General features: G+C 36.4%; 2 protein-coding genes across 2 annotated transcripts; both read right to left on the reverse strand.

Moving 5' to 3' along the window:
• Positions 1–10,641: 10,641 nt before the first annotated feature.
• Positions 10,642–11,580, reverse strand: LOC102965055 (olfactory receptor 145-like). The gene has a single exon (XM_007074041.2). The coding sequence runs from the start codon at positions 11,575–11,577 to the stop codon at positions 10,642–10,644; it is 936 nt and encodes a 311-aa protein (XP_007074103.1). The 5' UTR covers positions 11,578–11,580.
• A 7,231-nt stretch (positions 11,581–18,811) lies between these two features.
• Positions 18,812–19,750, reverse strand: LOC102965337 (olfactory receptor 145-like). Its single transcript, XM_007074042.2, has one exon. It carries the CDS (start codon positions 19,739–19,741, stop codon positions 18,812–18,814), a length of 930 nt encoding a protein of 309 aa, XP_007074104.2. The 5' UTR covers positions 19,742–19,750.
• Between the last annotated feature and the right edge of the window lie 1,481 nt (positions 19,751–21,231).

Raw genomic sequence — 21,231 nt, forward strand, 5'->3', positions numbered from 1 at the left:
AAAAAAAAGAATTAAATAAATAAATATTTTAAAATGCCATGAGATAAGTCCCCTTTGTGTCTGAAGGAGATGAAGGCCTCATGGATTTAACAAAAGTTTTTGTTTCCACAGGGAATTTTTGAGGGGTCCTCTGTAAGTGATCCAAGATGCAGAGAGAATTCGTTTTCCATTTCAACTTCCAAACGGGCTGCATCTCAAAGAAATTAAATCGAATAATAAGAAATTGCACATTCTGATGTTCAAGTGAAATGAGTGTGAGCACCTCTATTTTCTAATTCCTAGAGAGAGATCTCTTTTGAAATTTTTATGTTCTTTATTGAATTCTTCCACCATGTCTATCCCTTCTCCTCTCTAAAAGGGGATTCCCCTAAGATAGAGTGGAATGCTAGGGAGGTAGGATGATTCTTCCTACCTACAGGAGGCTTCACCCTAGAGTACTCTCATAGTGAGCAAGATTTCAAGGCTCTCAATTTTCAGGACCAAAATGTAATTTTTGTCCTTACGCCAGAATCACAGAAGAGTCACAGTTACTTGGATCACAAGAAACGTATGAATTAAGGTGAATGCCAACTTAATGTTTACGAAGAAATAGAGCTGCCATGGTACAAACCCTCAGGCTGTGAATGATGATGACAGCATGATTCAGAGAAGTAGAATGACTTGCTGATTCTGCATAGCTAACGAGGGGTGTAGCTGAGTTCTCATCTTTCAGAATTTCTTCCATTATATAAGATACCCTTTCCCCACCCCGTCTTGGTTCCTGGTCCCCTTTTTCTAGTTCTCTATTTTCATTGACCTGTAAAGGTTCTCCCTTAAAAATGAGATTAAAATGTTAGGTTTTAGAATAAATATGTATCATAGGTTAATGATGCTCTGGAGACAAAGAACCATTGTACTGTGAAACAAAAATACTTATAATACAATGAATGGACTTGTACAATAAGTGCTGTAAGTATATTTTGTGTGCATTATGAGTTTATTTCCAGTCCTTCAGCATAATATTTATACCTGAAACAGTTGTAGAAATATGTAACAGCTGTATGGTATTTATTTTTATTGCATTGCATTGTATAGCCCATTGCTTATCTACTGTTTGACTTTTATTTTTATCAAGAGTGAATCTTTGATAATAATTCACATCACAAAATAGAAAATCCCCTGGGAGACCTAATTTCCAGGAGTGCCTTTTTAAAAAATGCTGGGTAAGGGGAGAATCACAGGCTACTCACACTCATGGTTAAACACAGTAAGTCTTAAAGTGTACAAATGGATTCAATATAAACACTATTAAACAGATCCAACAGTTAGGACACATTTACTGTCAACCAATATCACACAACCTTGTAAAATCGTATAAGCACAATGATTTAGGAGAACTTACGAGCTTCATGAAAGATGTCCAAAACGAATTTTCATTGAGTTGTATTATTAGTGTGTAAATTAGTATGTGAATGCCCAACTAGGGCAAAGATACAGGCCTCGCTGTAAGGCTACTTGCTTCTACTTCCCTTTTCTCTCCTAATTCTCCTGACAACCTCTCTTTCATAGTACCTCTTTCACGGTAAACTGAGTGGGACTGCAGCTCTCAATTTTCCAGTCATTCAACCCCAGCTGCTGAACACTACGAGTCGCTGCCCACAAAGCCTCTGACCCCAGCTGACCCAACCCTCTGTCAGCCTCAGCGACCTACTATGGTTTATTTTAAACCTTCCCCTCTCTCCTGAGGTTCCGTCTTTGTTACCACCACTGGCAGATGGCAATCCCTTTCTCTTATTTGACGGAGAAAGAGAACCTGGAGGTGCTGAAAGTAGTGTGAAAGATGTCCCCTCCCATCCCAGGATAATCCAGCCTCCAGGGTGATTTCCCCTGCTTGCAGGATCTGTTGCTCCATCCCCTATGCTTCTCAAGGCTCAGCTTTTCCCTTCTCTACAGGCTACTTCCTCTCAGCTTATCAACATGCTCAACGAAGTCCCTCAATACAGTTCACGTATTCTCTTACTCTTTCATCCTTACCATCTGCCTTATCTTTCCTTCTCTTAATAATGTTTTTTGTTGTTTACTAGAGTTCATTTTTTAGAGCACTTCTAGGTTCACAGCAAAGCCAAGTGTAAAGTACAACCCAATTATGAACCCAGACACCTCCTTCCATACACGTGCAGTCTCCTCCACTATCAACATGCTGCACTACAGTAGTGCACTTATGACAATGGACGAACTAATACTGACACATCCTTATCACCCCAAATCCATCCTTACATTAGGGTAATTTTATGCTGTGATTCTATGTACGTGTAACTACCCTTGTACATGTAACTAACATTATAGTATTATACAAAGTAGTTTCACTGTCCTAAAAATCTCCTGTGTTCCACCTATTCATGTCTCCCGCCTCCCAAATGCTTATGGCAACTATTGTTATTTTTACTATCTCTACAGTTTTGCCTTTTCCAGATGGCTATATATTTGGAATATCTAGATGGAGCTTTTTCAGATTGGCTTCTTTCACTTAGTAATATGCATTTATGGTTCTTCCATTTCCTTTGTGACATGATAGCCCATATCTTTTTGGTGCTGAATAATTATCCTTCGTATGGATGTACCACAGTGTATTTATCCATTCGCCTTTGAAGGACATCCTGATTTCTTCCAAGTTTTGGCAATTATGAATAAAGCTTCTATAAACATCGCATGCAGGTTTTTATGTAGACATAAGTTTTCAATTCCTTTATGTAAATATCAAGGAGAGTGATTGCTGAATCATATGGTTCAAGTATATTCAGTTTTGTAAGAAACCACCAAATTGTCTTACAAACTTGCTGCACCGTTTTCTATTTTTATCAGTAATGATAAAAATATTTATCAGTTCTTTTTGCTCCCCGTTCTTGTCAGCATTTGGCGGTGTCAGTGTTTCGGATTTTGGCCATTCTTATAGGTGTCTAACTGCTGTTTTAATTTGCAATTCCCTAATGATATATGATGTTGAGCATCGTTTTATGCTTACTTGCCATCTGTATATCTTTTCTGTGAGGTGTCCGTTCAGATCTTTTGCCTACTTTTTTAAACTAATGTGTCCATTTTCCTATTGTTAAGTTTTAAAAATTGTTTGCATATTTTGGATAACAACCTTTTATTGGATACATCTTTTGCAAATATTTTCCCCCAGTCTGTGACATCTCTTCTCATTCTCTTGATGGTACATTTCACAGAGCAGAAAATTTTAATATCAAATTTTTTTTGTAGATCATGCCTTTTGTGTTGTATCTAAGAAGTCATTGCCAAACCCAAGGTCATCTAGATTTTCTCCTATGTTACCTTCTAGTTTTATAGTGTGCATTATCTTCTTACAGTTTTTCTGTTTCTTAAACTAATATATAGCCATTGTGGAAAATACAGAAATAATATAAAGTGAAACAGTTATTCTCAGCACCTCAGATGCATGTAAAGCTACAGATTTTCCAAGAAATAATATGCAGATATATATATGTGAACATTATATATCTGTGTGTATATCTACATTCATACATGCCTATATATTGCACATTTTGAAAACTGAGATCATATTTTATATATTTGCACTTTGCTTTTTTACCAAGCAGTGTATATGGTAGATACACATTTTTTCATGCTAATGTTTTCTACTATATAAATTTAAGAATTTAAGGTTTCTAATTGAATGCTTTTACCACGTTGTTTAATCAATTGCCTACTGTTGAACATTTATGTGTCTTTTTTTTCAAAAAAATGTAGATGAATATCCATATGTATTGTAATTTATTCATTTAAAATTTTTGAACACACCCCAGTCTAACACGTACATCCCTATTCAGCCTAAGTTTTAGACTTAATTATTATAGTAGTTAAAAAATAAAAGGGGGACATAAGAGACTCTTAAAAACTGAGAACAAACTGAGGGTTGATGGGGGGTGGGAGGGAGGAGGGGTGATGGGTATTGAGGAGGGCACCTTTTGGGATGAGCACTAGGTATTGTATGGAAACCAATTTGACAATAAATTTCCAAAAAATTAAAAAATAAAAAATAATAAATAAATAAATAAATGAATAAATAAATAAATAAATAAAAGAAATAAAAGGGGGAAACAGTCAACATACTTACCGGCAAATGAATTACATTTTACTTATTTTGCCACCATGCCTGGAAGAGTTCAGAAAGAATTGGAAGGAAAAGAGATGTAGACAAAGTAATGTTGAAAAAGAAAACCAAAGCTGGAGGCATCACAACCCCGGACTTCAAGATGTATTACAAAGCTGTAATCATCAAGACAGTATGGTACCTGCACAAAAACAGGCACATAGATCAATGGAATATAATAGAGAACTTAGAAATGGACCCACAAACATATGGCCAACTAATCTTTGACAAAACAGGAAAGAATATCCAATGGAAAAAAGTCTCTTTAGCAAATGGTGCTTGGAGAACTGGACAGCGACATGCAGAAGAATGAAACTGGAGCACTTTCTTACATCATACACAAAAATAAATTCAAAATGGATGACAGACCTAAATGTGAGACAGGAAAGCATCAAAACTCTAGAGGAGAAAACAAGCAACAACCTCTTTGACCTTTGCTGCAGCAACTTCTTACTACACACGTCTCTGGAGGCAAGGGAAACAAAAGCAAAAATGAACTATTGGGACTTCATCAAGAGAAAAAAACTTCTGCACAGCGAAGGAAACTAACGGTAGAACTAAAAGGCAACTGATGAAATGAAAGATGTTGGAAAGTGACATATTGAATAAAGGGTCAGTATCCAAAATCATAAAGAATTTACCAAACTCAACAACCAAAAACCAAATAATCCCGGTGACGAAATGGGCAGAAGACATGAATGGACACTTTTCCAAAGAAGACATTCAGCTGGCTAACAGACACATGAAAAGATGTGCAACATCACTCATTGTCAGTGAAATACAAATCAAGACTACAAAATCTCCTCACACCTGTCAGAATGACTAAAATTAAGTACTCAGGAAACAAGAGAAGTTGGCAAGGATGCGGATAAAGAGGAACATTTTTACTCTCTTGGTGGGAATGCAGACTGGTGCAACCACTCTGGAAAACAGTATGGAGGTTCCTCAAAAAATTTAAAAATAGAACTACCTATGACTCAGCAATTGCACTACTAGGAATTTATCCAAAGCATTAAACAATGCTGATTTAAAGGGACACATGCACCCCAATGTTTATAGCAGTGCTATCAACAATAGTCAAGTTATGGAAAAAGCCCAAATGTCCACATGTTCATCGACTGCTGAATGGATAAATAAGATGTGATATATATATATATATATATGTGTGTATATATATATATATATATATACACATATGTATATATACATATATATACACATATGTATATATACATATATGTGTGTGTATTAAATATATGTGTATAATATATATGTGTATATATTAAATATACAAATATATAATGGAATATTACTAGGTGATCCAAAAAGAAATAAATCTTGCCATTCGTCACAATGTGGGTGGAACTAGAAGTTATTATGTTAATGAAATATGGCAGTCAGAGAAAGACAAATATCATGATTTCACTCATATGTGGAATTTAATAAACAAAACAGATGAACATAAGGGAAGCAAAGGAAACATAAGATAAAAACAGAGAGGGAGGCAAACCATTAAAGACTTTTAAATACAGAGAACAAACTTAGAGTTGCTGGAGGGGGGATGGGTGGGGGAATGGGCTAAATGGGTGATGGGCATTAAGGAGGGCAGTTGTTGGGATGAGTACTGGGTGTTATATGTAAATGATAAATCACTAAATTCTACTTCTGAAACCAATACTATATATATGTTAACTAAATTTAATTTAAATAAATAAATAAATAAGAACAGACGTAGAAATAACTTTTAGCTATCATATATATATTAAATAAAAAAATGCCTTCCTCCACTTTCCTCCTTTTATAATATATTTCTAGTAATTTGGAATGGTTAGTGTATTGCCAGACCAATGAAAAATTGAAGAAAGTTCTAGAATAAGAAAAGAAGTCTCGTTAAAATATAAAATCTATGTGAGTAGATATTTAAATGCCTATTAATAAACAAAAATCATAAATTGATGTCAACAGTGAATGTCATGAGTACACAGTTGTGTTTTATTATTTTAATCATTGGAAATCTATTACAAATGAATTCTTTACAAATGAGTGCCAGAATGCCAGTCTGGTTTGCATACTTAAAGTCATTTCAAGATAACATTCTGTCAAGTTCTCCCACATTTAGTAAGTAAATCTTCGTCTGCATCTCTGATGATCTCCTTGGAATAAATTCCTAATGCTCAATTGCTGGGTCAAAGGAGTGAAGATGAGTAGGTCTTTTTAATACTGGCATCCAAATAAATCATAAATTTCATTAGTATCACAAGTGTCCGAGGTGCCTTTTGTCTATAATCCCAGCCAGCACTGGATCTATTTTTCAAACCTTTTGTCAACCTGATAAAATAAAATGACATCTCAGTGTTGTTTTAAATTTATATTTTTTGTGTCTACTAAAGCTGAATTTTTTCATGTATTTATTAACCATTTGTACTTTTATCTTAATTGCCTTTTCTTATAAATTGCCCATTTATTTATATTCTGAGAACATTTACCTCTTTCTTATTGATTTGTAAGAATATTTATCATTGGCTCATATTTTGCAATATTCTCCTAATTTTAAACCTGCTTTTTATTATTTTTCAGTATTAGACATTAAAGTTCCAATACATAAGATAAATGTAAATTATAAAGTGTACTAATGAAATAAAAACCTTGAAACTATAATCCATACAAATAACTAAAATGTAATCAAATATCAATGAATGTCTGTGCTCTTTTACCCTCTCTTACCCCTCTGCTCTCCCTAGAGATCACTGCTACAGAGAATTTTATGTTTAATGTCCTAGTATTCTTAAGGGTTATACTTTTTAGGTATTTAAGCCATGAAATATATTGCTTACTTTTTCTCCTTTCATGTTTTATAAAATCTTCAGTATAGGAAAGTGGTAAATAGCAGGGTCTGGAGCCAGACATCTTGGGTTCAAAGTTGAGTGCACTCCTTACTAGATGCCTAATCATGCACTGTTAGTTAAGCTCTCTGTTCCACCCTTTCCTCACTTACAAAAGGGGGTTAATAATGGTTTTATATGATATCTACCATATATAAAAGTTGTATTATATTTTATGCATGATCTAGTCACTTTGTAGGAATGGGGTCCTCCAGAATATCTAACTAGTTGACCATACAGCAGGAGGTGAAAGTTAATATCTTTTACATGTCATTGTTATATTTACAGAAGTTTTCACTATTGGGTTAAACAAGTTTTTTTTATGGTTTCTTCTGCTTTTACCCTAAGAGTACATGATTATTCACATATATTTTCTTTAGATCTTTTATAGTTAAAATTTTTTACTTTCAATTTTTTAGGACACATAGAATTTATTTTGGTATGTGGACTAATGTATATATCTAAGTCTATTTTTTTCTAAATAGGAAATACATTGTTCTACCACTATTTATTAAAACTCTACATTTCCTTACTGATTTGAAATACTATTTTCATCATATTCTAAATACTTATATGTACATGAGATTATTTCTGAGTTTTCTGTTTTCCCACTGATCTATTATTCTAATACGTTTTACGTGAGTAAGATAAGCATATTCTACTTCCTTTTTTCCCTCTATTCTTTAACCAAATGCAATTGGGTTTCTGCTTCTACTATTTCCATAAACTTCTCTTGCCAAGTTTGTAAATTCTCAATACAAAGGACATGACCTAATTCTTACTTCTCCCAACCTTTGAACAATAATGAACACATCCAAACCTTTTTTTCTTCTTGAAATATTTAATTAACTTTCCTGACACCACAAAATCTCCTGTCCAGTAAAGTTTCTAAGTGCCACATATTCCCCTGTCCAGAGACAGTTTTAGAATCACAAAATGTTACTAGTGGAAAGTTCCAAATCACCATGCATCTACACAATATCATAATCACTTGAAAAGAATTTTAAAAGTTCATATTCCTGAACCCTGATCACAGATATACTCTGATTGAGTAGGTATGTCTTATGGAACCAGGAGATCATAATTTTAAATGTTTCCTTAATGATTCTGACACCCACCCAAGTTGTGAATCATTAATCCAGTTCAACCTTGTTGGTATATAAGTCAATAACTGAGACATAATTATCACAAGATTTTTAAAAAAATTTTTTTAACGTTTATTTATTTTTGAGACAGAGAGAGACAGAGCATGAACAGGGGAGGGGCAGAGAGAGAGGGAGACACAGAATCTGAAACAGGCCCCAGGCTCTGAGCGGTCAGCACAGAGCCCGACGCGGGGCTCGAACTCACGGACCGCGAGATCATGACCTGAGCCGAAGTCGGACGCTTAACCGACCGAGCCACCCAGGCACCCCTATCACAAGATTTTTTAAATAGCTGGAGCACTTAGCATAATCCAGCCAAGCCTCTTATTTTGCAGGTTACTAATCTGAGTTTCTGAAGTGAAATGGCATTACCATATGGTGGCAAATCCTGAACTATATCCCATTTACTATAGCTTGAATCCCAAGAACATAGATAACAATCTTCACAACAATTCTTTTAAGTAAACACTGTTATTTTTCTCATTTTAGAGTTGAGGAAACGCTGAAAAAGTTCCTTTTATTAGTAAAAGTAACACAACGAGCAAATAACAGAGCCGAAATTAAAACCCAGGTAGTCTGACACCAGAAACTGTGAGCTAACTCTACTTTGCTCTTAGAAATCTGCCCAACTCATGTGTTCCTTCCCCCAATTCATGAATACACACAACCATCTATATAAACTAAATAAATCTCTGTTTTCCATCACTGTGCTTTAAGAGAAGATGGAAAAGAAAGGCAATATGAAAGCAAATTATTACAAAACTCATTCTAGGAGGGAGACGTATTAACCGTTCTTTGAGTGACTCTTCTCCCCAAACACCCCCTCTTTTTGACTCAAAATCTAAAGTCATATAGCAAGCATTCATTTATTCCGCCATTACTTGCTAAGCCTTTGCTAAGTATGCTAGATAATCTGCTAAGCACTGGAGGTGTAACAGAGAATAAATACACATGGTGCCTTTCTTCACAGGGATGACATATAATCAGGCAATTCCAAAAGCATATGAAAATTGTGGCAGGCCTGATGAGTCTACTCTGGGAAATACAAAACAGAGAATTTAAACTTTGTAAGATGGGTGAGATGGCTGTTTCCCTTCAGCTGATATCTGAAGCATGAACAGAAAACAAAGAGGATTGGAAACAAGTAATAAAAGTGTGCTAAATAAATAAATAAATAAGTAACCAACCAACCAACCAACCATGGAGGAAGCATGAGCAAAAGTGTATTTTCAAGGAAAGGTAAGCAAAGGAAAACAAGAGAAATCCCCTAAATACTCTATAACTTCTCAAATGATTTTCTTAACGTTTTAATGAATTCAACTTGGATAAATATATGTCTTTCTTACATACCATACTCCCTTGTAGTTAACTGAAAATTTTCCTGCAAATGAGTTTCTTAAAGTTTTCTTATAACTAAATAAATAGAATCAGATTGTACATTTAAAGGGGGAAAAAACATGTAGTAGAATGGGACCTGTACCTCAAAAGGGTAGGCACAGAATGGTACCAATGTATATCTGAAAGTCATCTAACCCTGCCTTTCTGTCCAGAAAAGACTTCCTAGAGGTTCTGGATAACTTCATACCTGAAGGATGGGCAGGCCTGAGCAACACAGAGGGTGCATGAGGGTGTTCCAGGGGGACAGAATGGCTTGTGGGAAAGTGTGTAAATGAATGAGAATTTATTAAACTTGGGAGAGTTAAGTGTGACTTTAGTAGACTAACAGAAAAAAGGCAGGGAGGAGGGAGTTACAGTGGCAGAAGATCAGGCTGGAGAGGTGATCCTTGTTTGACATAATGTGGAGCTTTGTTTTATACTGAAGACAATTGCAGTGAAAAGAGTAAACTAAGGTAAATGAGATCTTACTGGAAGTATGGAAAAAGCATGCTGGTTGTCATCGGGAGAATGAATTTCGAGGCTAAAAGACAAGAGAGGAAGGGGCTAGTCAGGAGGCTGGTGTCCAGATGAGAAATGATGGTGCCATGAGGAGAACAAGAATTGTCAGCACCTCATAAATTGGGGATGGAGGAAAAGCAAAGAGAGAGGAATCAAGGAGGACACTAGCTTGAGGTTTGAGCAATTAAGTATTCATGGTGACAGAGATCACAGGAAGAGAAGAAAGTCTGTGAATGTTCCCTCTCAAGTACAGGAGGAAAACACTGGGAAGGAAAAAGAAGAGGGAGGAAGAACAGAAAGGAGAAGGAGAGGAGAGAACATGGTATTAAGCCCTTCACACTACACCACAAACGTTCATTTGCATTAGCTTATTCATCCCAATAACCCTATAAAGTAATAAGATACCCCTATTTTGCAGAATTTTTGACTTGGGCATTCTAATTCCAAGTCCAACACTCTTTCTATTATACCGCATTTCTTTCTACATGAAAAAAAAAACTCTATAGAGGAACAAAAACAATCTTAAAAGAAAGCTGTATTCTCTTATAATACTTAGTACTGCTTCAGCTCAGGAAAATGTTTTTCGATTCAAGCTTTCTTTCAGGGCAACCTTAACCTCCTTGTTCCTGAAGCTATAGATCAGAGGATTGAGCATAGGCACCACAATAGTATAGAACACAGTGGACACTTTCCCCTGGTCCATGGACAAAACAGAAGAAGGATGAAGATACATGAATGCCCCCGACCCAAAGAAAACAGAAACAACAATTATATGTGAGCTACAAGTGCTAAAAGCTTTTGACCTTCCTTCAGTGGAATGGATGCGAAGGACGCTGGTGAGGATGAAGGAGTAAGAGATAATGATAGTGAGGCTGGGCACACCCACATCAAAGCCCACAACAATGAGAACTACCAGTTCATTGATGTGAGTGTTTGTGCAGGAGAGCTCCAGAAGGGGGAGGATGTCACACATGTAGTGGTTGATGGTGTTGGCATCACAGAAGGTCAACCTGAGCATGCATCCTGTGTGGGCCCAGGCACCAATAAACGCCCCCACATATACAATCACAGCCAGCAGAGAACAGACCTGAGGGGACATGGTGACCGTGTATAACAAGGGCTTGCAAATGGCCACATAGCGATCATAGGCCATTACTGTCAACACGTAACACTCTGCACTGACAAAGAAACAGTAGAAAAAGAGCTGAGTCATGCATCCTGCATAGGAGATGGTGTTCAGCTTTGACACAAAGTTTACCAGCAGTTTTGGGGTAATGACAGAAGAGTAACACAGGTCAATAAAGGATAAATTAAAGAGGAAATAGTACATGGGGGTGTGAAGGTGAGAATTCAGTCCAATTAGAGTGACCAAGCCCAGGTTTCCTGCCACAGTGACAATGTAGATTCCTAGGAAAAGAAAGAACAGAGGCAGCTGGATCTCTGAATATTTGGTTAAACCCACAAGGAAAAACTCAGTGACTAAGGAACTGTTTCCCATATCCATTCTCTTCTGGTAGGATCTGAAAGATAGGAGAGTAGAATCATATTCGAGGCAGAACCCACATTTCCTATGCAATCCCATGCCCAGTCTACCCTGGGCCAACAGACTCTGCTGAGATTTAACTATTCTAGAGGGAGTTGCATACGGCTTCGCTCACACAAGAAAGACAAGGATATGGGAGGCATCAACATAGTTTCAGGTAACACTGGGAGAAATATTTCAAGAGGGGAAGAAGTGCAGAAATTTCTCATCCTTTCTCTGCTTCAGTTTGTCACTAATACTTTTTATCCCTTTACTTATTCCAGTTTGTCCTTGTTAATCTTTAATCACCACACTTCAGCTACCTATGCTTGCCACGGATCCAGACTGGACACTGTGTTGGGTAGAAATCAGGAGCACATGCCCATAGTAGAGTTGGGAAAACAGACTCACAGAGACTCTTTGGTTTCACAAGCACACACAGCAAGAAAGTAATTAAGTCAGGAATGGAACCTGGGTTTCCGTCATAAGAAATTCTCTAAGAGGCAGAAGGATTGGAGGCACTGCAAACCCCATAATCTCAGCACTACTTCTAATCTTTACTTTCTTCCCATGCAGACACTGTAATCATCTGCACCCAGGGCCAGAGCTGGTAAAAGCAGAAAAGCGTATTACTTTCTATGGTTCTGGATTTTGAAAGACATAAAAAGATAAAGGATTCAATGCTCACTGTTCTTTGCCTAGTGACATCAGAACTTCCTGTGGTTTCCTTTCCAACACTGATCTCTAATAGGAAAGTTCTGCTGCTCTGGGGGGTAATACAGCTGAGCCAAACACTTCCTCCTCCATTTGTGTGGAGGGGCTCAGAGCACTTATAAATCTCAGTCTTTGACTTGCTCTGAGAGTTATTCAGATAAAGATCACTATTTTTAATAATTAGTTTTCCCAGAGGTGATCATTAAACTACAAAAAAAGTAATATAAACAGCGTTCTCTGTTTCAACATAATAAACTGGAAACATCACATATGTGATCTTATTCTAGCTTGGAGGTCTCAGGGATTTGGTTTAGAGGCTTTCCCAGGAGGCTCTCCATAGCTCAAACCCTTTGGGAAAGACAGATTTATGAAACTGTACAAAGATGAAGATGCTTATACCCTGGTGTCTTTGGAAGCTCAATATTCTACTCAAAATTGCACATTCTTCTGGGACAAATGAGGTAGAGACCATTTCTCTCTTCTTTCTCCTAGTGCTTCTTTGGCTATTAGGTACAACTGCTAACCCATAGCTAATAATATTTTAAATACCTATAAAAATTTCACATATATATATATATATATATATATATATATATATATATCCTCCCACACATATATATGATTAACATTATGGCATTCATGATCATATAATGTATTCTTTGTAGCTTTTAGACACATCACTTCCTGTTCCTTTTCCTTAGCACTCTCTTTCTTGTCTTAGACTCCTTCAGCCATCACATCCAGTTATTCATGTTTGTAACTTACTGGAACATCTTCACTTATTTTCCTAATTGCCGATGTATCCAAATAGGTTTATAGGGGCTTTACAACTGATTCCAAACTACATAGTTTTTTTTACCTCTTGCCTTTGTCATTTAATAATACTTCATCAAAATCACTCCAAAGTTCTATGTTTGGGCAAATCATAACTTATCCAACCATACCACATTCATAGAAATCCATAATTTTTCCATTCTTTTACCATCAACAGCAATGGTAAGATAATCATCATTGTGCATTCATCTTTATATACCAGTACTTTTATTTCAATGGGATAAATTCCCAGAATGTTGTCTTTTAATTATATCAGATGGTTTTTCCCAAAAACCGTAATAATTCACATCTCTGCAAGCAATGTCTAAAACGATCTTTTCTTCTCCACTTACATCAATGGACAGAACATCTAAACTGAAAATCGACAAGTAAACAATCACTTTGAATGTCACACTGGACCAAATGGACTTAACAGATATATTCAGAACATTCCATCCTAAAACAGCAGAATACACTTTCTTTTCAAGTGCACACAAAAGATTCTCCAGAATAGATTACATATTAGCCCACAAAACAATCTTCAACAAATTCAAGATCAAAGTCATACTATCTGTCTTTTCTGACCACATGCTATGAAACTAGAAGTCCACCACAAGAAAAAAATCTGGAAAGACCACAAATACATGAAGTTTAAAGAACATCCTACTGGGGGTCCTCAATAGATCAGTTGGTTAAGTGTCCAACTCTTGATTTTGGCTCAGGTCATGATCTCACAGTTCATGAGATTGAGTCCCTCATTGGGCTCTGCATTGAGCATGATGCCTGCTTGGGATTCTTTCCCTCCCTTTCTGCCCCCCCCCCCCATTTGTACATGCACGCTCTTGCTCTCTCTCAAAATAAGTAAATAAGCATTAAAAATAAAGAACATCCTACTAAACAATGAATGGGTCAACCAGGAAATAAAAGAAGAAATTAAAAATAGATGGAAACAAATGAAAACACAATGATCCAAAACCTTTGGATGCAACACAACTTGTTCTAAGAGGGAAGTTTAAATCAGTACAAGCCTACCTCAAGAAGCAAGGAAAATCTCAAATGAACAACCTAACCTGACACCTAAAGGAGCTAGAAAAAGAACAACAAACAAGATCTAAAACTAGCAGAAGCAAGGAAATAATAAAGATTAGAGCAAAATAAATAATATGAAAACTAAGAGAAACAATAACTCAATGAAACTGGAAGTTGGTTCTTAAAAAAAACAAATCAATAAAATTGATAAACCTCTAGCCAGACTTAGTGAGAAAAACAAAAGGACTCAAATAAATAAAATCACAGATGAAAGAGGAGAAATAACCAATAAATACAAAGGATGATAAGAGAATATTATGAAAAATTATATGCCAACAAATTTGACAGCCTAGAAGAAATGGATAAACTCCTAGAAACATAAAAACTACCAAAACTGAAACAGGTAGAAATTGAAAACTTGAACAGACCCATAACCACCAAAGAAATTGAATCAGTAATCAAAAAACTCCTGACAAACAAAAGTCCTGGGCCAGGTGGCTTCATGGACAGATTCAACCAAACATTTAAAGAGGAGTTAATACTATCTTTCTTAAACTATCCCAAAATATGGAAAAGGAAGGAAAACTTTCAAATTCATTCTATGAGGCCAGCATTACCCTGATACCAAAACCAGATAAAGGCACCACTAAAAAAGAGAACAACAGGCCAATATCATTGATGAAAATAGATGCAAAATTTCTCAATAAAACACTAGCAAACCGTATCCAACAACATATTAACTGATGGCTACCAGAGAGATGGGTGGAGTGATTTGTTAAGTAAGTGATAGGGATTAGGAAGTGCACTTGTGATGAGCATCAGTTATTGCAAGGAAGTGTTGAACCACTGTAGTGTATATCTGAAACTAACATAACGTTGTATGTATCTAACTGGAATTTAAATAAAAAACTTATTCATTTTTATTTTTTTATTTTAGAGAAAGAGAGAAAAAGAGCATGAGTGGGGAGGAAGAGCAGAAAGAGAAAATCTTTTTTTAATGTTTCTTTTTATTTGTGAGAGAGAGAGCATGAGCAAGGGAGGGGCACAGAGAGAGGGAGACACAGAATCTGAGGTAGGCTCCAGGCTCTGAGCTGTCAGCACAGAGCCCGATGTGGGGCTCGAAATCGTGAACTAGGAGATAATGACCTGAGCCGAAGTCAGAAGCTTAACCGGCTGAGCCACCCAAGTACCCCAAGAGAGAGAGAAATCTTAAGGTGAGAGAGAGAGAGAGAGAGATAGAGAGAGAGAGAGAGAGAGAGACTCAGTGCAGAGCCCAATGTGGGGCTCAATCCATGACTTGAACTGAAATTAAGAGTCAGATGCTTAACCAACTGAGCCACCAAGCACCCCAAATAAAAAACTTTAAAAAAAAGTGAGTTGCATCCCATGCCTTAGTTGTTACGCAGTGATCTCATAAAATACAAGACTTGAAGACTGTGTGTGTGTGTGTGTGTTTGTGTGTGTGTGTGCGTGTTTGTAGGAAGGCAGTGTAGAGAGAAGGATGATGGAAATCTATAAATTTGGGGTTCAGAAATTAAAGGAATATAGAACTCAAAACCCCTTTCACTTCTGGGTTTTATCAGCCCTCAACTACAGTACACCCTGATCATTCCAAATTTGATCCTGAGCAGAAATAGCAGCTTGCTTAGAGAAAGTGTCCGCTAAACAAAATTAAGATGTAATCAGAGAACTTTCTTTAACTAGAAGGACCATGTTCCATTAAGCATAGAAACTCAAAGTGTGCACACTGACTTAGAAGCAACTCTGTCCTAGTTCATGGGCACAGGTGAATCCCATAGCTTACCTGTTTAATTATTAGCTGTATAATTTCAGCACAGGTATATATACGTATATATACGTATATATACGTATATATATATACGTATATATACGTATATATATACATATATATACACATATATACGTATATATATATACATATATATATATACACACACACACACACATATATATATATATATATATATATGCCCTCTCATTAGTGCCATTCAGATAACCCAAAAAGAGCTAAAACTGTTAATGACACTCCATGTTTTACATGTAAAAACACCCTAACTTGATTCCCTTCCTTTGAGAGAAGTCCAAATAGACACATGGAGCTTGAGTTGCTAGCTAAAAGTTATAGCTAAGTTGCTACCTTTGAAACTTTGCCAAACGTAGCTTTTACAAGCTTCATTTAAATTTTTGTTATTTTTCAAAAATAATCTGAAAAAAATGGAAACTATTTTGAAAGAAAGTTTATTGTCTCTAAAAATGAAACAAATTTAATTTGTATATTGAGACTTCTCAAATGAAAGATTATGACCAGGTTTAACATATAATTGGGGCCACCTCAATTTATCAAATATGATAACATATGTAACAGAGTGAACACACCTCTGCAATGTCTACAGAAATCCCCAAAGAGCACAGATATTTACTTATGTAGATACACTTCAATCTCAATAAGGAGAACAATTTTATCAAAAAGGACAGTAAATAAATGAAAAAAAGAAAAGAAAAGAAAATACCGACCTGGATCAACCATTTTATATAAATAGAACTTAAGTAAAAATTAAGCATATTAATATTGCAGTCAGGAAAGGTGATATGAGTGGTCACGTAAAACATATATTAAAGTTTAGCAACACTAAACATCTAAAACCAAACAAACAAGACAACATGCCAGTCTTGCCAACTTTTACAATGTCTAAATCTTAAGTGGAGATTGGAAAACAAGTAAAATTGAAAATATTATTAAAGTTATCTTTTTAAAAATGTTGATATTGTCACTTGGTTAAGATCAAAGAGTTTTAGAGTACAACTTCTTTGCCTGTTTTCTTAAAAGAAAAATAATTCAACATCATACTACAGAAAAGACTGTCATAATTTGATCTATTGACCAAAAATTTCTTTCAAATTATCACTGCTCTCTTAACTACAACTTGAGAGTTTTATACCTTAAATTCATAAGAAGTAGTATATAGAAGCCAACAAAAACCAGGAGTTATTTAGTTGTTCCCATTCCTCAAATCCAGGGGTGGGGGAAGTTAACTTTTTTTTATATCAAATACCTTGAGCTTTTATCCTATCCAAAGAAATCCTGTATTCTCCATAATGTTGCTAGAGCTTTCCAGAAAGGAGAGGAGAATCAGAAGAATGGAATTTTATCATGTATCATTTTGCTTTCTGGATTCTTTTACCCCAATTTGAGTTTTAATTACTACTCACTGCTTTATCTTTTGAAATGCCCTCTCTCCCCTTGGTTCCCTACCTTTTCACCTTCATTCCCCAAGCACTACTGATGTATGCTCATTGTGCATTATAAATTTTATGGAAGGTTTATGGACTTTATTTTTACAGCACTGTATCAAGCAGGATTAAAATTGAAATTGAAATGTGGTTTCTAAGTCCTGATGACCACTCTCCACAGAGAGCTCTGATTTATTGGCTATGTTTCTTGTTGAGCCCTGGCCTAATTAATGTTCTGGGCTCCTTTCTTTCCCATACGTTGCTCTGTGAATTACAAGTTTTTGCTAACATCCCAAATTCATTTCATTTTTTTTAAGTTTTTATTTAAATTCCAGTTAGTTAACATACAATATAATATTCATTTCAGGTACACGATATTGTGATTAATCACTTCCATACAATACCCGGTGTTCACGAAAGGTGCACTCCCCAACCCCCATCACCAAATTCATTTTACTTAATTTTGTAGAAGTAACATTCCATTTGAGCCAAACATTTCCCAACTGTACCTGCCTGCAAAGCCTCCCCTTTCCCAATGAAAAAAATCTCATCAAACTGTTTTTCTAAACAAATGAAACAAAGCAATATCCACCCCGAGAGAAATTCACGTATCGTCCTGGAACAAATAACAACCAATTTTCAAATTAGAAATGCTTTCTTATTTTCCATGGTTATGGAAACAAAAAGTAATACAATAAAGTAGAAGCATAGTATACTACAGAGAGTAATAGACTTGAAATCAGAAGGCTAAGAATTTAGTCTAGACTTTTTCATTGAGAAGAGGGAACTGTAAGACATTAGCCACGCCAAGCTTTACTTTCCAATCCATGTAATAGAAATATTTTGAGAATCTGTTATGTGCAGGGTTGAGCATGCAACATAAGAAAACCCTTTGTGGAAGGAAGCAAGACACAGTGTTACAGATGCAAAGTCATTTATATTTGACAGTCTATATGGAACCTTCCATCTAAGGTTTAAAGGAGACACATTCTTGTTTAGTTAATGCTGGAAAGATGGGAGTAGAGACACATTGTCCATTTCATGCTGCCAGTCTCAAGTGACAGATGAGACATCCTTAATGATAGTATATCATCCTGATGGTTCCTTGATTTGATCATTTGTAGACCAGTCTTCTATTTCCAGAAAGAAAAATAAAAGTTCAAAATGATAAAGAAAAAAACAGATAATATATTTCTTCCTTAATATTACGGCCAAGTGGAAAAGGGGGAGAAGAAAGTGTGCAAATGGTGAAGAGAAACCTACAAAAAGTAAAAATAAATTATTGAGAGAAGACTCAACTCTCCTTCAAAGTGATAAGAAAGAGACAGGGTAAGAAGGTTGCCAATAAAATTATTGTAATTACAAACAGAAACTCCCTGTTGTATGATTAACTAGAGACACTGTCTGATCAAAACCTTCTACTTAGGGTTTTTCTCAAAGCAAGTTTAACATCTTTGTTTCTCAAGCTGTAAAGTAAAGGGTTCATCATGGGAACTGTATTGGTGTAAAAGATAGATGATATTTTCCTCTCATCCATAGACCCAGCAGAAGATGGTTTAAGATACATAAATGCACCTGATCCAAAGAACAAGGAAACAGCAATTATGTGGGAACTGCAGGTGCTGAATGCTTTGGACCTGCCCTCAGTGGAGCTGATGTGGAGGATGCTGGAGAGGATGCAACCATAAGACACAAAGATGGTGACACTGGGCACAATGATGTTGATGCCCACCACGATGAAAACCACCAGCTCATTCACGTATGTGCTTGTGCAGGAGAGCTGGAGAAGGGGGAGGATGTCACACAAATAATGGTTGATGGTGTTTACATCACAGAAGGTCAGTCTCAGCATGCTTCCTGTGTGAGCCATAGCACCCGAAAATGCCATCAAATATGAACCAAGCATAAGGCTGGAACACACTTTAGGAGACATGACAACATTATACAAGAGTGGGTTACAGATGGCCACATAGCGATCATAGGCCATTGATGTCAACACATAGCATTCAGAAATAGCAAAAAAACAGAAAAAGTAAAGCTGGGTCATGCACCCCCTGTAGGAGATAATATTTTTCTTTGATACAAAGTTAGTCAGCATTTTGGGTGTAAACACAGAAGAATAACAGAAGTCTATGAAGGACAAATTGAAGAGAAAAAAGTACATTGGAGTATGTAGGTGTGAATTCAGCCCAATTAGAGTTATCAGGCCCAAATTTCCCAACACAGTGACCACATACATGACTAGAAACAGACAGAACAGGGGGAGCTGGAGATCTGGTAGGTCTGTTAGCCCCACCAGAATGAATGCAGCCACAAAAGAACTGTTTCCAGGAGCCATTCTTCTTTCCCTAAGGGGATCTGTGAGCACAGAAAAATAGGGTTACATTAGGAAACAACTCAGCTCTTCATGCAAGATCTTGTACTAAAGAGAGTGTGTACAATGGGAAAGTCTGAGACTAGCCCAACCTGGACCCATACAATCTATCTTTACCACTATCATGATACTGAGGGATACTGAGTCTCCCTTTATGAAAGCCTATATAAGCCAAATATAGCAAAAGGCATCACAAACTTAGCTTAGAGAGGCAAGTACAGTGAACTTGACCTCTAGAAACATGACTGCTGGAAAAACTAAAGGTGAAAGGAGAAATTGAGACTAGGACAGAATCGCCCTTCTCTGATCTCACCACTTCTTTATTCACTTGACCCTCTCCTCACCAGTAAGATTAGAAACAGAATCCTTAGGAACTCAAATGCAGATTGGCCTCAAATGCAGACTGTACTTGATGGAGAGAGAATTAAGAAGAGTTTCTAATCTAAATAAGGGACGAGCATCTAGGGGAGGTTGAGTTACTACCCCATGTCACAGAGAAAAAGCCATAAATCCAGAAGAATGAGAGTCCCATCTATGGAGAGGGAGCTTACTGAGATACTGTATCCCCTACATCCCCTGATCTCTGAACATTGTCTTATCTCCCTCGAACACATTCTCCTGCCAGCTTCACCTGAATATCAATACTGCACAAAGCGGGAAAGACAGTGACATATCTCAGGTCTCTGAACTTCCATCTCAAAGCAAGGAATGTGTTATTACAAATGGGATTCTGATACTCACACTCCTTAGGTCAGAAAACTTCAGTGTTCCTTTATCCTTTATATTTACCCCCGTGGTCGTTAGAAAGGCAATTTCAGGCTCTGAGGCTTTGATTCTAAGAGGATTCAGCCCAGACTTGAATTCATATATACCCTTAAAATCTTTCTGATCCTAATTTCTGACTATGACTTTGAGTCCTCTTAAGAAGCAGAGAAAAATAAAGCCTTTATTATTATCCTCACATTTGCTGCTTGATTGGACATAGAGTTAAAATGAGTTTAAGGATATAATGCGCTTGGTTATAAACAGGGTAGAACCTTGCTCAGTCTTTTCCTCAGAGAATAGATTTTATGTGTAAAGGAATAAGGAGATTGTGTACCCTGGGCCATGATATGTCTTTAGTTCCTTAGGGACTCAATATTTCACTCATTTGCACTTCACTCCAGGGATTGTACATCTCCCCCATACCTTCATCTCTGAAGGGAAATCTACTGTGTTGTTTCATTTCACCTTTGTCCCCATATCCTAAATGGAAACTTTTTCTGCAAGGGTTCTGCCTCCAGGCTTCCTTATTTCTTGATCTCAAATTTTTCATATTGCAATAACTCAGTTGTCTTCTCTTCTGCAATATCTCTAAAATAATTTGTGGTAACACATATTCCTTCTGAAGTTTATACTTTAATCGCCCACTGGAAATTTCTACTTGACTATCCTGCTTACCACCATTCTATGCA

The sequence above is a fragment of the Panthera tigris genome, chromosome D1 (genome assembly GCF_018350195.1).
Source record: "Panthera tigris isolate Pti1 chromosome D1, P.tigris_Pti1_mat1.1, whole genome shotgun sequence".
Lineage (NCBI taxonomy): Eukaryota > Metazoa > Chordata > Mammalia > Carnivora > Felidae > Panthera > Panthera tigris.